Source organism: Mesoplodon bidens, assembly GCF_964165515.1.
Source record: "Mesoplodon bidens genome assembly, chromosome: 3".
NCBI classification, from domain to species: Eukaryota; Metazoa; Chordata; class Mammalia; order Artiodactyla; family Ziphiidae; genus Mesoplodon; species Mesoplodon bidens.
The window spans coordinates 177,044,133-177,060,455 of NC_138178.1; the positions used below are offsets into that span (position 1 = coordinate 177,044,133).

Consider the following 16,323-nt stretch of genomic DNA (forward strand, 5'->3'; position numbering starts at 1 on the left):
AGTAGTTGTGGCACATGGGCTTAGTTGCTCCGTGGCATGTGGGATATTCCTGGACCAGAGCTCACACCTGTGTCCCCTGCATTGTCAGGTGGATTTTTAACCACTGCACCACCAGGGAAGTCCCTGGACTCCTTTAATCTTTGAGATTAAACAGCTCTGAGTGCCTGTTGTGTGTTTAGTGCTGCCACAAAAAGTGGCTACTATTATGTAACTTTTTTTTTGGTCCTCAGGTTGTTTATTGTCACCTTAGGGAGGAAAAAAAAATTCATGCATGAAGTAATTGGCTAATAGTACAAGAATTCAAAATTATTTGTTAAAATGCTAGGAAATTTTTTCTTCTTTAGGGCCACTGATGGATGCATGGGAAAAATAAAATGAAGGCCAAGAAAAGGCAATTTAATTTGCTTCTGTTTGAGATAATTTTTTAGTTAAACACATTAGATTTAAAAATTTCAGGACTTTATGTATCAAACTAAATATACAAAGTTCAGTAACTGTTGGAATTTAACAAACATCAGATATTTCAGTCTATGAGTTTACACTCTTACGAGGAAGTACAGGTTTCTTTTGGGTTTGTATTATGATTATTTATTTGCATAAGGGTGTATTAGGTTAGGCTAGGTTATGCTGTGGTAACGTACATGACCAAAATCTTAGTGTCTTAACACAGTTTAAAAAAACTGTCAACTTCATTGACTCCATGAAGAGTGATCTCCATTTCCAGGCCATTTGGTCCTGTGACCCTCCATCTTTGGACAGTGCTCTGGGTTCAGGAGAGAAGACCACAGGGCTGGAGTCAAGCACTGGCAATAAATGCTTCAGCATGGAAATGACATGTCACTTTCACTCATATCTCATTGGCCAGTCTTAGGCACATGGCTATTGGGAACCTCAAGTGAGGGGTGTGAGTTTCTCTGGGAAGTCAGTGTATTGTGGTGGATAATTGTCTACAACAAAGTAGCCAAATAGAGATAGATAAAAGCAGAGTTACATCCAGAGCCCAAAGGAAAAGAAATTCTGATGGGCTGCAGGGAGAGTCATGAAGGCTTCATAAAGATGGTGACATCTTTAGGTTTGAAGAGAAGGAAGGGCGCTCAAACTGAGGGAGGATCGTGCTAAAGAATAGTGGATGATGTAGCGGGAGAGGAGGAATGGATTACATCACAGAGGGCCTTGAATTCATTTAACATTCATTCAGCAACAATGTATTGCACAGCTACTATGTGCCAGGCACTGTTACAGTCTCTGGGAATATCTGATAAGGAACAAAACAGGCAAAGATCTCTGTGTTCTCCTGCAGGTTACATGCTAGTGGATGTAGTGCTAAGGAGTTAGTTTTTATTATAAGTAGATTGGAGAGTATGCAAAGGTATAAACTAGATGCCTATGAATTTTAAGTTTCTGATATTTCTCTTTTACATGCAGAAGACAGTTGATTTGCATAAAAGTTAATATTTTGTCTGTTTAACTGTACCTCACTCTGTAAAACTTAATACATGAAGGGCTGAATTTATAAAACATATAAATTAGAAAGTGTATGTTTGCATTTAAAGAACTTTTTTGACCAAAATTTTGGATAGCAGTATAATTTTTAAAACTATATTTTCATTGCATAAATAGTAAAACCACTTGACATAGACCTCATGGGAACAGGGACTTTGTTTTATGCACTGCTGTTTCTAACACTCAAAACAGTGCCCAGCTCATATTTATATAATATCTATTATACAGGGCTTCCCTGGTGGTGCAGTGGTTAAGAATCTGCCTGCCAGTGCAGGGGACACGGGTTCGAGCCCTGGTCCGGGAAGATCCCACACGCTGTGGAGCGACTAAGCCTGTGCACCACAACTACTGAGCCCGTGTGCCACAACTACTGAAGTCCCCACACCTAGCCTGTGCTCCGCAACAAGAGAAGCCACTGCAATGAGAAGCCTGCGCAGCACAACGAAGAGTAGCCCCCACTCGCTGCAACCAGAGAAAAGCCCGCGTGCAGCAACAAAGACCCAATACAGCCAAAAATAAAAATTAATTAATTAATTAATTAAATTTATTTTAAAAAGTCTATTATACCTTACCATTTGATAAATATTTGAATGAATGAATAAAAGAAAGAAATTTGGGAGATAAAAATTTCCCGTAATTTAACCATGTGAATGTTACAGTGATCAGTATTTTGATATCATTTATTTAGTCATTCCAGTATTTATTAAGTACCTGTTATATGCCAACTGCTAAGATCTAAGGAACAATAAATTACTGTCCGTTTTTATGAAACTTACATCTAGTTTGGAAATAAACATAATGGTTATCAAAATTTTTTAAAAACTGTACTCCAGCTGATGTATAAAAATTTGCGTTACATGGGCTTCCCTGGTGGCGCAGTGGTTGAGAGTCCGCCTGCCGATGCGGGGGACGCGGGTTCGTGCCCCGGTCTGGGAGGATCCCACGTGCCGCGGAGCGGCTGGGCCCGTGAGCCATGGCTGCTGGGCCTGCGCGTCCGGAGCCTGTGCTCCGCAAGGGGAGAGGCCACAACAGTGAGAGGCCCGCCTATCGCAAAAAAAAAAAAAAAAAAAAAAAAAAAAAAAAAAAATTTGCGTTACAATATACCTATTTTGTGTAACGCCTTAGTGTAATAACTTAGTTGTTATTTTAGTTTTTTCTTTAATCAAGTCCTTGTTTATAATAGGCTATGTTTTTAAATAATTTTTTAAAATTTATTTATTTTATTTATTTTTGACTGCATTGGGTCTTTGTTGCTGTGCACGGGTTTTCTCTAGTTGCAGCGAGTGGAGGCTGTTCTTTGTTGTGGCATGCGGGCTTCTCGTTGCGGTGGCTTCTCTTGTGGAGCACAGGCTCTAGGCGTATGGCCTTCAGTAGTTGTGGCACACAAGCTCAGTAGTTGTGGCACACGGGCTTAGTTGTTCCGTGGCATGTGGGATCTTCCCGGACCAGGGCTCAAACCCATGTCCCCCGCATTGGCAGGCGGATTCGTAACCACTGAACCACCAGGGGAGACCCTATAATAGGCTATTTTATAACTAGGAAATTAGAATCTTTTTGTTATAGGAACAAAGTTGTTTAGATTTGTAACCAGTTTGTAAAAGTGTGTTTAACCTAAAGTATACATTTGCAGTAAAAAACATAGCAGTTGTTTGCAATGCAGTATTATGTGATAATTGAATAAAACAGAAGAGGACCTATCCCAAAACCTGGTACATGAGGGACAGAGATTTACTTAGAGGATATGAAAAAGTAGATAGAAATTAACGTGGACATTCTGAAAAGGACATCTTTTGAGGACTTAAGTTGATGGCACAAATTCTTAAGCTTTTACTGTAAAATACTTGTTTTTCCTTTTTCCTTGATATGAGTGTGTTACAAAGTGTAGTTTCTTATGTTTATCACCTAGAATCAGGCTTGTTTTGACCTATAGGTAGAGAGAGAGAGAGAGAGCCTGAGAAACAAGGGACATTTTCCTGCACAAAAAGTTGGAAAAGAGAAAAGAATGAAAGAGGTTGAAAGTGTCTTTGTAGTGTCGTGAGAGTGAGAGGCCTTCCTTGAGCAGGAAGGAGTTAGCAACCATGAAAAGTAGGCAGTGGGGCATGGCATCCTTTGGGCACTAGGGGAAAGAGGAAGCACTAGGCAGCTGGCTGCTTGTACGTACAGAATTGTACACATCAGGATTTGTATCTCTCGTACCTTTATATTTAATATGGTTAGAGGCATATATGATTTGTTTTACCTTTATGGAGTATATTGAGTACTGTATTCATCTCTTCAACAAATATTTGTCAGGGACTACAGAGTCTGGCTGTGTCTTTAAACACATTGTTTTAAATTATTGTTAGCAGCATAGTTTAGAAAGAAGTTGGGAATCTAGGTTCTCTTTGAATTTTTCACCAGTGATGTGGCAGTGAATAAATCTCAGGGTATCCTCATCTGGTGAATGCTGTTCTGCCTGCATCACAGGGTGTGTTAAGGATAGTATGTGCTGGTACATTTAATAGCATATGAAAAAGTCAGGTTCTTTTTTTAAAAATTTTTATTGGAGTATAGTTGTTTTACAGTGGAAAAGTTAAGCTCTTTACGACTGTAAGGCAGTCCTGTTTCTCTTATTTTATGTTACAGCCACATATAGAAAATATCTCCTTTCTTTCTGAACACCCAGTTGAATTTCAACACTTGGTATTTCTCTTCTCAGCATTTTCTTGTTTTCCTCATAAATTTATATCAGGTGGGCAAATCCCTTTGAAGTGCCACATGTATTGGGATTAAAATTAAAGCAGTGATGTTTTGTTTCTTCAACTAGAGGCTCTTAAAACTTGTCAAGTACCATGGGTCTCTCGTTTCCTAATGTTTGTTGTATGTTTTATTATAGCACACGTCACATGGAGACGGGCGGCAAGAAGTTACCTCTCGCACTGGGCGCTCTGGAGCACGGTGTAGAAACTCTGTAGCTTCCTGTGCAGATGAACAACCTCACATCGGAAACTACAGACTGTTGAAAACAATCGGCAAGGGGAATTTTGCAAAAGTGAAATTGGCAAGACACATCCTTACAGGCAGAGAGGTAAATACAAATTATGCTTTATTTCTGTTAGTACACTTGCTCTGTTTAGTTCCATGTGAGAGAAAGAGAAAAAGAATGTATATATTTGGGCTAATTAAACATTTTTTTAAGAACAAGAAGCTTATGTATTAATTATGTGGGAGTTCTTTTGCTTTCTCATTTCTTTAAATGTTATAAAGATTATATTGAGTTTGAATAACCTTCTGCATTTAAAAAGAGGTAGTGTTCTTTTTCAGTGGTAAATGTATACCTACCACCACAGTAAAAATTCTTAACTTCATTATAAGCTCATGGTGCTTGAAAAAATCAATAGTGTTGTCTGTTTTTATAGATTTATCCTCAAGAAGTTTTGTCATCTCCCCAAATATTTTTCTCATAGCTTATGTTTGATAGGTTATTGTGCAGCAAGGCACATGCTTTCCTAATTTTTGTGATACTGGCTTTCTACTCAACCACATGCCATATTTATTAAAAACACTTCCATTAAAACTGCTGCTAGGGGGACTTCCCTGGTGGTCCAGTGGTTGAGAATATGCCTGCCAATGCAGGGGACATGGGTTCAATTCCTGGTTCGGGAAGATACCACATGCCGCAGAGCAACTAAGCCCGTGGGCCACAACTACTGAGCCTGCGCTGTGGAGCCCACGGGACACAACTACTGAAGCCCGTGTGCCTAGAACCCATGCTCAGCAGCAAGAGAAGTCACCGCAATTAGAGGCCTGCACACCACAATGAAGAGTAGCCCCTGCTCACGGCAACTAGGTAAAGCCCGCGCACAGCAACGAAGACCCAACGCAGCCAAAAATTAAAAAATAATAAAAATAAGTTAATTAAAAAAAAAAAACTGCTACTAGAGACTTCCCTGGTGGTCCAGTGGGTAAGGCTCTGCTCTCCCAGTGCAGGGGGCCTGGGTTCGGTCCCTGGTCAGGGAACTAGATCCTGCATGCATGCCACGACTAAGAGTCCGCAAGATGGGACTGAAGGATCCCACATCCTGCAGTGAAGTTCCTGCCTGCCGCACCTAAGACCTGGCACAGCCAAAATAAATAGATAATAAAATAACTAATAGGGACTTCCCTGGTGGTGCGGTGGTTAAGAATCCGCCTGCCAGTGCAAGGGGACACAGGTTTGATCCCAGGTCCAGGAAGATCCCACATGCCACGGAGCAACTAAGCCCGTGCTCCACAGCTACTGAGCCTGCGTTCTAGAGCCCGTGAGCCACAACTACTGAGCCCACGTGCCACAACTACTGAAGCCTGCGCGCCTAGAGCCCGTGCTCTGCAACAAGAGAAGCCACCACAATGAGAAGCCCACGCACCGCAACAAAGAGTAGCCTCTGCTTGCCGTAACTAGAGAAAGGTCTTAGTGCAGCACCTAAGACCCAATGCAGCCAAAAAAATAATAATAATAATTAATAAATAAATATTTTTTTACGCAACTGCTACTAAACTCCCTCCTCACATTCTACTTATGCAGTACAGAACTGTTCTGCCTTTATTTAATTTTTGACATCATTTATTGCATTTGGATCTTTGTACCTGCAATTCCTTTGCCTAAAATACACTTCACCCTTTTGTATAGGAGTCACTTATTCTGGAAAGTAGTCATTGACAGACTCCCTTTCCCCAGGCATGGGATTCATGTTAAAAATCCTGATACTTTCCTTAGATAGCATGTTTTACTATTACAATTACATAAACAATTATGTTTTACTATTACAATTACAATTATGTTGGAATTGCTTATTTACCTGTTTTCCCCCTCTAGTCTATAGGGTAGACATCAGTACTTAATCATGTTTGGCACATGTTAAGTACTTAATAAATATTTATTGAATGAATTTAATGTTACTTTTGAAGGAAGCTTTATAAAAAAATGCTTCCCATGTACCAAAGCCTCCTGATATGTGTGCCAAGGTGGTGTTACAGATGTGCCATGGTACTGATGCCTGCAGCCCACCATGCTGAGGACTGCTGGAGCAGGACCCACCCTGGGTTTGCTACAATTTGCCCTACAAATATTCCGATTTTCTGTGTGTGCTGGGACCTGAAGAAGGTTGGGGAGCATTGGTCTATGCTAACTGGAGTCTTAAGTAAAGACTGTAACTAAAAACTTGCCTCTTCACATTTCATCTCAATTTTAGTGACAGTTCCCTGGTTAAGACTCCTGGTTGTAGAGATGCCTGGACTGCTTTTGGAATCAGTAAATAGCATGAGTGGGTGTAGGTTTCTTTGCTGCCCTTGATCAAAAAGTTTTGAAATAAGGAACAAAACCTCTGAGTTTATTTCCCCCACCAATCTCGAGTGGTTACTCGGCCAGTTTCCTTACATAGGTAGAGATGGTGGGTTAAAAGAGGAGTGGGACAGACAGACGCTCTCCCCTTTTACATAACATGTGTGCTGGAGTGTGGCTTACCATGTTTTTATCTAGTAGGTTCTCTCTCCAGCAATGACTTGAATCTGACTAGATAGTGGGTAAATTAAAACACTTTTTTAAAATTTGAAATAAACAGTTTTATTCTTTTTTCCCCCTATTGTAGGTCTTATCCAGAATCATATAAAATGTAAACATTATAGAAATTCATTATGTAGAAAATAAAATTCCTTAAACTTTCTCTCCTCAAAGAGGATCATTTTCAGCACAGTAACTTTTTGTTTATTTTAACCAAAAGGGACTCATGGGACTTAATGGTAATTTTTCTTAGCAACATACTTGATCACTTCTGGATCTTAGTGCTCATAGATCTGACGTTATGTTTAATGGAACGTCATCTTCCAGTGTGTGCTGGCGCCATAGTTCACCCCCGTTGGTAGGCATTGGGTGGTTTCTGATTTTTTTGCTATTACAAACGTCTGCAGTGAACGTTCTTTAACATAACTTTCTGTGCTCTTTTTAAGAGTGTTTCTGTAGGATAAATTCCTAGAAGTGTGGAGGTCCTGGGTCAGAGGGGATGAATATTTGATACTGTAATAGGTACTGCTAAATTGGTTTTGAGAGAACATTGTACTGTTTCATTAGCCCTACCGGAATGAGTGAGAGTGCCCATTTTTCTACACCCTTGCTAATATCGTAGATAATTTTTGTCTATCAGATGAGCAATAAATGGTATTTTTTAAAAAAGATTGCTTTTTCCTGATAAATACTTAGATTGATGATATTTTCGTATATTTGTGTCATTTTTATTTTCTTCTTAAAATAAATAAGTTTCCTGTTGTATATCCTTTATCCATTTTTCTTTTCTCTTTTAAATCTTAGTGATTTAAACCTTTTATGTGTTGCAGACATCAGTCTGATCTGTCTGGGTTTCATGTCTTGGTGAGAAAGGTTTACTTCTAAGATTTTTTAAATTGATTCTGTTTTTTCTTTACACACTCCTGTGGCTGGCATCTGAATGTTTAATTCATTTGGTACGTATTTTGGGGGATTAGTATGAGGTGTAGGGTTCTAATTTTTTTTCCCCTGTGTGCATTACTGCTCGTCCCAGATCATCTGTTCTCTCCCCACTGTTTATTAAATTCCCTTTTTGTTTCTCTGATTTAATTTATTTAGTTTTGTGCCCATATCATGGTGTTTTTAGTACTGCACCTTTTGATTGTACATTTTGATTTTTTTGGAGTAGGTTAAGTCCCTTGCTGATTATTCTTATTTTTTAAAAATTTCATTGCTCTTTTTTGCAATTTACTCTGTCAGCTGAATTTTATTTCATTCCATTTCATTATTTTGGTGGCACCATACAGCTTGTGGGATCATACTTCACCGACTAGGGATTGAACCCAGGCCACGGCAGTGACAGTGCTGAGTGGTAACCACTGGACTTCCAGGGAACACCCAGTCAGATGAATTTTAGAAATAAGATGCCATGTTCTAAAAACAGCCTTACTGGAATTTTGACTAGATTAATTTTGATGAAATTAATTGAATTTATAAGCTGATTTGGGAGGCAGTTTGCTGTTGTAATGATACCAAGTGTTTCTATCCAGGCTTATGAAGTGTGTCTCAATTTTGTTTTCAAGGTTCATAATTTTCTTCATCTGGGTTTTGCATAGTTCTTGTTATGTTCATTCCAAAGTGTTTTATAATTTTTGTTGCTGTTGTGAATGGGGTTTATGAATATATGGGAAGGCTACCAAATTTGCATAACATCTTGTATCTGAGCACCTTTTGAACTTACTCTCATTTTGGATACCAAAATTAAGCAAGATTATGTTATTTTTTAAATTATACATCATTTTTTCTTTTGATGTACAGTGCTATGAATTTTAACACATTTATAGATTGATGTTACCAGTACCGTAATCAAGATACAGAATAGTCCCATTACCTCAGAAAATTCCCTTGTGGTCCCTTTATGGTTGCTCCCTCCCCCATCATAACCTCCTGCAACCACCTGTCTATTCTTCATCCTCATAATTTTGTTTCTTTCAAGTCTGTCAAGTAAATGAGATCATACAGTATATCTTCTCTAATGCTTTTGAGATTGATCCAGGTTGTTGCATATAGTATTCTTAGTTCTTTTTTATTGCTGAGTAGTATTCCACTGTATCACTGGACCACAGTTTGTATCCACTCCTCCACTAAGACATTTGAGTTGTTTCCATGTTTGGCAATTATGAATAGAACTGCTATAAACATTCCTGTACAGGTTTCTGTGTGAACATACATTTTTATTTCTCTAAGATAATTAACCCAGGAGTGGGATTGCTGGGTCATATGGTACAAAACTGAAGTTTTTCTAGAAAGTTGGTTTTATTACAGGTTTATTATAGTATAATATTCCTAATAGAAACTTAAAACTCTAGTCTAGTTATTATTTTTATCACTTGGTACTGTTCTCAGCCCACTAGAGACTAAAGTTTTTCCATCAGCATTCTCTTGCCCTTTTATGGGAATGTGATGTATCTTTCCTATTGAGGTAGTAAGACCACTAAAGAAAACCCAGAGTGCTCCAGAAAGTGGTGTTGGTGCTTCAGAGATGTAATTCATTCTGAGTCAGTAGGAGATAAAGAGTTACTATATGTTATGGTAAGAGACAGTTTTAATTGCTGTCATTGGAATAAGACTAACAATGTAGTAGGATTATACAGTGGAAAGAATTCCCTGAAAGAAGAGAGTGGGGATAATCTATATCATGCACTTACGTTACAAGGACATTGTGAACATAAAAGATACTCAAGAAAATTTATGTGATGGAAGAATGGCATTTTTACTGAACAGACAAATTAGTTTTTGTGGGGTTTTTTTGTTTTGTTTGTCTGTTTTGTGGGGGGTGGGGTGCGCACCGCACAACTTTTTGGGATCTTAGTTCCCTGGTCAGGGATTGAATCCAGGCCCTTGGCAGTGAGAGCACCACATCCTAACCACTGGACCTCCAGGGAACTCCCGTAACAGACAAATTAGATTAATGAATTATAACCAAGAGAACGTCTTACATCTAGTGAACAGTTTCTAATCAAGTCTTTAAATAGAATGATTGTGGTAGAAGTCCACTGTAGATGAGACCTATCTCTCTAGGATGATTCTTAATTTTTAGACCAGAAAAACACCCAAATCCTTATTTTATATATATTTAAAAATACAGGCACCAGTCATAAAATTCATCTGATTTAACTCTTTGATGAAAATGCTACCTATTGTCATAGAAGCAGCTATCCCATATTTGGGATTTGGGGATGTTAGTTCCATCTGCTGTCTTGGTTTTGGCTAGCTTTTCACAGCTGAAGATTATTTTGGTTTTTGAAATATTGTTTGTTTTAATGTTACAGTTTTCTTTCAAGTCAAGTTTTTCTTTCAAGTTCATTTTTCCCCTTAGTTATTTTCATAGGCCCCCAGGGATCTCTCCCCTAAGGTGAACTACAGGAGAACTCGCTTGTATCTGTCATTTGGTACTTAATTGAGACTGTTTTTTTACTGCCTTAAAAAATTATTTTCCAAAGTAATACATGTGTACAGCTTAAAAAGTCAAATAATGCTAAAAAGCTTCTAATTAAAATCAGACTTTCTTTGCCTCCTCTTTATCATTCAGTACCATTAATCAAAGGCTCCTACTTTCAGTTTTCTAGGCTTGGTTATCTCCTGATTTATAATTGTAGATATCACCGACTTTCTCCTTATGGAAGATGGATATAGCTTTCTTATGATTCACTTCCACATCTACTTTGCTTTCCTCAGCCTTTCTATTGCAATGATATATTTGGTTAAAGTTAGGTTTTTTTTTTAACTTAGTCAAGCTATGTAAATGTTGTTCGGTATTGGACCACAATAATTTATTTTCTTATATAATTTTTTATTTTGTCTAGAATTAATTGTTGCCTCAAGTTTTGTGTTTTTTTTTTAAACTTTCTCATGGTTCTGTGTATTTCCTGCAAATTAATCCAACATATCTTTCAAATACCTTGCAGTACCGATGCATATGATGTAACATATTAGTTCAAGAGAGAATAGGTGGGTGGAGGTTAAAAACAGCAAGATAGTGCTTTCAAGGCACAGATGAATGGGGTAGTGGCTACAGGGAGATATCAGGCCAAGATATTTTTTAAAAGATGGGCAAGGGCTTCCCTGGTGGCGCAGTGGTTGAGAGTCCACCTGCCGATGCAGGGGACACGGGTTCGTGCCCCGGTCCGGGAGGATCCCACATGCCGCGGAGCGGCTGGGCCCGTGAGCCATGGCTGCTGAGCCTGCGTGTCTGGAGCCTGTGCTCCGCAACGGGAGAGGCCACAACAGTGAGAGGCCCGCGTACCGCAAAAAAAAAAAAAAAAAAAAAAAAAAAAAAGATGGGCAAGAGATTCCCTGGTGGCGCAGTGGTTGAGAGTCCGCCTGCCGATGCAGGAGACATGGGTTCGTGCCCCGGTCTGGGAAGATCCCGCATGCCGTGGAGCGGCTGGGCCCGTGAGCCATGGCTGCTGAGCCTGCGCGTCCAGAGCCTGTGCTCCGCAACGGGAGAGGCCACAACAGTGAGAGGCCCGCATACCGCAAAAAAAAAAAAAAAGATGGGCAAAATACCAACATGTTTGTCTGCTAGTGGGAATAATTTAAGAGAAAGGGTAAAAATGGTGCTTTGAGGAGAGGTGCTGGAATGGGTGAGAGGGGGTGGTAAGAGGTATTGTCTTTGGATAACATGGACAGTCCTTACTTAGAAGTAGGAGGAAAATAGAGGGTACTGTGCCAATATTCTGCAGATGAGTGGTTCTATATGAGGGTGGGAGCTTGAGAAGTTTTCTTCTCATTGCAGCTCTTTTTTCAGTAAAATAGAAAGCAAGATTAGCAACTAAGAATGTGACTGTCAAGGAGATGGGAGATACTAGAGATCTGAGCAAGTTACAGTAATTAACAGGTTAGTAGGAGAGTGAATGGACTGAGAAATATAGTAGAATTACCAGGCAGCCTTAACGCTTCCCTGAGGTTACTGATCATGGATTTAAAGCGGGAATAGACAGCCTGGCTATAATTTACTGTCCAGCAACATTCACTTAACCAGACACAGGCAGACACATTTGTAGATGGTTGGGATTTGTTATAGTAAGTGTAGTGAGATGGAAACAGAGCAAGGGCATTGATTTGGAATACCCAAGGGAGTGATTTCAATTAAAGACAGTAGATTTAAGTAGGAAGTAAGTACTTGAGGGAGAAGGCAGACCATAAGAAGGTGGTGGGATCAATGGCTGTGGATCCCGGTGAGTTCAGATAGTTATTGGGATTCTAGAGTGGGTGGGTGGGAAAGGTAAGAGGAGGTGGTTAGAGAGTGGGAAACTCAAGATTAAGATCATAGTGGGTTTTCCGATATTGGTAGTTCCAAAGTCTAGAGTATAACAGTGTAAATGGCTTTCCCCCCCTCCTTTCTAGCAGCTTTTTAGACTCTTCTCATTTATCCGTGCTGTTGAGAAATTTCACAGTGAAGTGCCAAGGAGTTGGTTTGGTCTTCTTTCTTTGTTCCTGGTGCTCATTGAACCCTTTCAATATGAACTTTCTTATCTTTCAGTTCTGCAGAATTGTCTCATTTTATTACTTAAAAATCGTCATTCTAGAATTCTTTTTTTTTTTTGGCTGTGCCATGTGGTTTACAGGATCCTAGATCCCTGACTAGGGATTGAACCTGGGCCCTGGCAGTGAAAGTGCCAAGTCCTAACCACTGGACTGCCAGGGAATTCCCAAGAGCCTTGATTATTTTATTTTATTTACTTATTTATTTATCTACCTATCTATCTATCTATTTGTCTTGGTTTTCTGTCCCTGTTTCTATTTTACTTTCTGAGTGATGTCTTTAACTTTATCTTCCAATCTTTTGTTTGTATGCCGGCCTCTCCCGTTGCGGAGCACAGGCTCAACGGCCATGGCCCACGGGCCCAGCCGCTCTGCGGCATGCGGGATCTTCCCAGACCGGGGCACGAACCCGTGTCCCCTGCATCGGCAGGCGGACTCTCAACCACTGCGCCACCAGGGAAGCCCATTGTAGCCATTTTTAAGTGCAGCTCAATGGCATTAAGTACATTTGCAGTGTTTGCAACCATCACTATCCATCTTCGGAACAGATATAGTCAATCCCATTATTCACAAATTCCATACTTGCAAATTCACATACTACAAATTATTTGTAATCCCAAATATCAGTACTAGCTGTGCTTTTGCAGTCTTTTTCGGACATGCACAGAGCAGTAAAAAGTTTGAATTGCTTAATGTGCATTTCCCCAGCTGAGGCCCAACAAGGTGACACTCTACCTTCTTTCAGCCTTCATACTATAAACAGATGCCCTTTTTGTGGTTATTTAGTACACATTTTCCACATTTTTGTGCATTTTGTTGGCGATTTTGTTGTTTAAAATGGCCCCCAACTGTAGGGCTGAGGTATTAGCCAGTGTTCCTAAGTGCAAGGCTTTGACGTGCCTTACAGAGAAAATACATTTGTTAGGTAAGCTTCATTCAGGCATGAGTTAGATAGTGCTGTTCAGTGTTAATGAATCAATAATGTATAGTAAATGAGGTATCCTTAAACAGAAACACACATAAAACAAGATTATGTATTGATCAGTTGATGAAAATCTTATGACCTGGGGCTCACAGGAGTCTTAACTCTTCCCCCCTAGGAACAGTGGTTCAGTATTCACTAGTTCAGTGTTCAGAGTGACTTCATAGAATTGTAATTACCGTGAATAACGTGAATCAACTGTCCTTTTTTTTCTGAAGGAGGAGAGTTATTGTTACTGGTGTTTTCCCCTAACAACAGATACATGGGAAGGGGTATTAGAAAAGGGTATAGGCTTTCCTCAGATGTCTGATTCCTGAAAACGTTTTTAAGAGCGGAGAAATAAGAAGCACATTGAGAGCTCTCTACGTGAGGTGTGTGGAAGGTGCTGCTCAGGTGCCTGGCTTGGCTTCACAGTGGCTGGGAGGAAAGTTGGCCTTTCGCTGGGACCTTCCGTATTCAAGGCACTGAGTTATTTTCTCTGGTCAGTACTAAGTTCTTCCCGGATTGCACCCTTCTTAGAGCATACTCTAGGCTTGTATGTGCCCTGCTCTGGGTGTCTCTGATTTTTGTCCCCCAGATATTATTTAAGTCACTTGTCTGCTGATGCCACCTCTCCCATTCTCTTTGCCATTCTTTGTCATGTTGTCTTTATTGTTTAATTGGACTATCAGGTGGAAGAAGAGAGAACGCATGTGATTAGTATGCCATCTTTAACTGAATGTCCTCATTATGGGTATGGAGGTGCTTTTCATTGTTATTTTTATTCAAGTTAATTATATATTATACAGTTTACAGAGTCAAGGCTTTTTTTTTCTTTTGTTATGTGTTCCCCCCCACACACAATTTCCTAATCTCCTAAGATGGCCACTTTCAGTCTTCTTAACTGATTCTTTAGGTTTTACTTTCATATCTTTTAATAGCATGTTTTATTCTGAATTATTTTTTCAGTTTTAGGCATCATTATCTATTGACTTCACTATGATTTTTTAAAGTCATCACTGACTTTTAAAAATTAACTCCTTATTGATACATAGCACACATCCAGAAAAAGTGTAAACATTTGCTTAACCATGACCCAGGGCAAAAATATACCATGACTTGGGCTTCCCTGGTGGCGCAGTGGTTGAGAGTCCGCCTGCCGATGCAGGGGACACGGGTTCATGCCCCGGTCCGGGAAGATCCCACATGCCGTGGAGCGGCTGGGCCCGTGAGCCATGGCTGCTGAGCCTGCGCGTCCGGAGCCTGTGCTCCGCGGCGGGAGAGGCCACAACAGTGAGAGGCCCGCGTACCGCAAAAAAAAAAATTAAAAAATTAAAAAATATACCATGACTTGAACCCCAGAAGTCCTCCTTTTTACCTCCTTCTAATCATTTCACTGTCCTTCCTCCCCAAGATAACCACTATCCTGACTTCTGAAACACCATATTCTGTTTTTTTCTCTTAAAATTTTTCTAGTGGAATCATACAGTGTTTATTATTTTGTGTCTGCCTCTTTTACTCCACCCTGTGCTTGTGCCATTCACCCATTTTGTTTGTATTGTTAGGTTTTAATTTGAAGTTTTATTTTGTAGGGAGCTGTTATAGTTGATAGGCTTGTTCTCCGTTGCTGTAGACTGAATTGTGTCCCCCAGAATTTAGATGTTAAAGCCTGTTTGGAGGTAGGGCCTTTGTGGAAATAATTAGGTTAAATTAGGTCATAAGGGTAGGCCCCTGATCTGATAGGATTAGTGTCCTCTTATAAGAAGAGACACCAGAGAGCTTGCTTGCTTTCTTCCACTTGTAAGGACCCAGTGAGAAGGTGGGCATCTGCAAGCCAAGAGGAGCTGCCCATGCTGGCACCCCAATCTCTGACAAACTGTGAGAAAATAAATTTCTGCTCTTTAAGCTGCCCAGTCTGTGGTAGTTTTTGTTTTGACAGCCTGAGCTGACTAATTTACCGTTCTTCTGGATTATTGTGTCCTCTTAAAGGACTTGGGATCTTTTTTCTGCCTGCTCTTGTAGATGCTGCTGGTTGTAGATGCTTTAACACCAGTCAGGAGCAGGGTGTAAGGATCTTTTGACCAGTAGTTAATTAACAGGAAGTGGAAGATAAGGATTTTTCCTCCAGTGAGTATTTGCTGCAGGTTTGTTGGACTCTTGATTTGAGGAATGTGGTGGGGGGGGGAAGCCCTTCTCATGTGTGAGCTCTCTTTATTCCTATTTTGTAATTTTCCACTTTGCTTTAGGCGTCAGAGTGAATAAATGGAATTTCCCAGAATTTTACACAAGTGCCAGGGACACTCCTGTTTCCTTGCCTAGTGAATTCCCTTGGCTTTTGCTGTGCGTGCATGCACGCACACACACACATATGCACACGCACACACACACGCCCTCCACAACCTTGGGAATGAGTCAGTGGTCTTCTCTCCAGTCTGCATCTTTCTGAGGCACCTAGTGATGCCCCACAGTTACCTCCTCTTTTGGTGACCTCGAGGTCTGAGCTCTTCTCCAGGCTCCAGCTCTGGGCCAAGGTTATTTTGGTAGTTGAGTCATCCCAGCAAGGGAACTGGAAGGAAGAGGGGATTAGGAGCTTCCCCCTCAGTTTTCATTGCCACACATACACACATCATGTTAAATGATAATGTTTCACTCTGAGGACACTTGCTTTTGATAAAATGACTCTTCTACAGTTTGATTTAGCTGAATGCAACACATTTTTTTTTTCTGTTTTTGCTTTAGATACTTGTTGAACAGCAGTACTTGAAAATGAAAATGTATAATAACAAAATCAGAATAGAATCTTTAGAAGGTGGAT

At 40.1% G+C, this 16,323-nt stretch overlaps 1 protein-coding gene across 6 annotated transcripts in view; it reads left to right on the forward strand.

Annotated features, from left to right (window-relative positions):
• The window catches only part of MARK3 (microtubule affinity regulating kinase 3), a 109,417-nt gene that overhangs the window by 15,518 nt on the left and 77,576 nt on the right, over positions 1 to 16,323 (forward strand). For 5 of the 6 annotated variants that reach the window (XM_081227171.1, XM_081227173.1, XM_081227170.1 and 2 more), the window contains exon 2: positions 4,379 to 4,570. In XM_081227171.1, coding sequence (XP_081083297.1) covers positions 4,379 to 4,570 — 192 coding nt within the window. Of the gene's footprint in view, positions 1 to 4,378; positions 4,571 to 16,323 lie in introns of those variants that run through there. The other variant, XM_081227175.1, reaches the window with a different exon arrangement.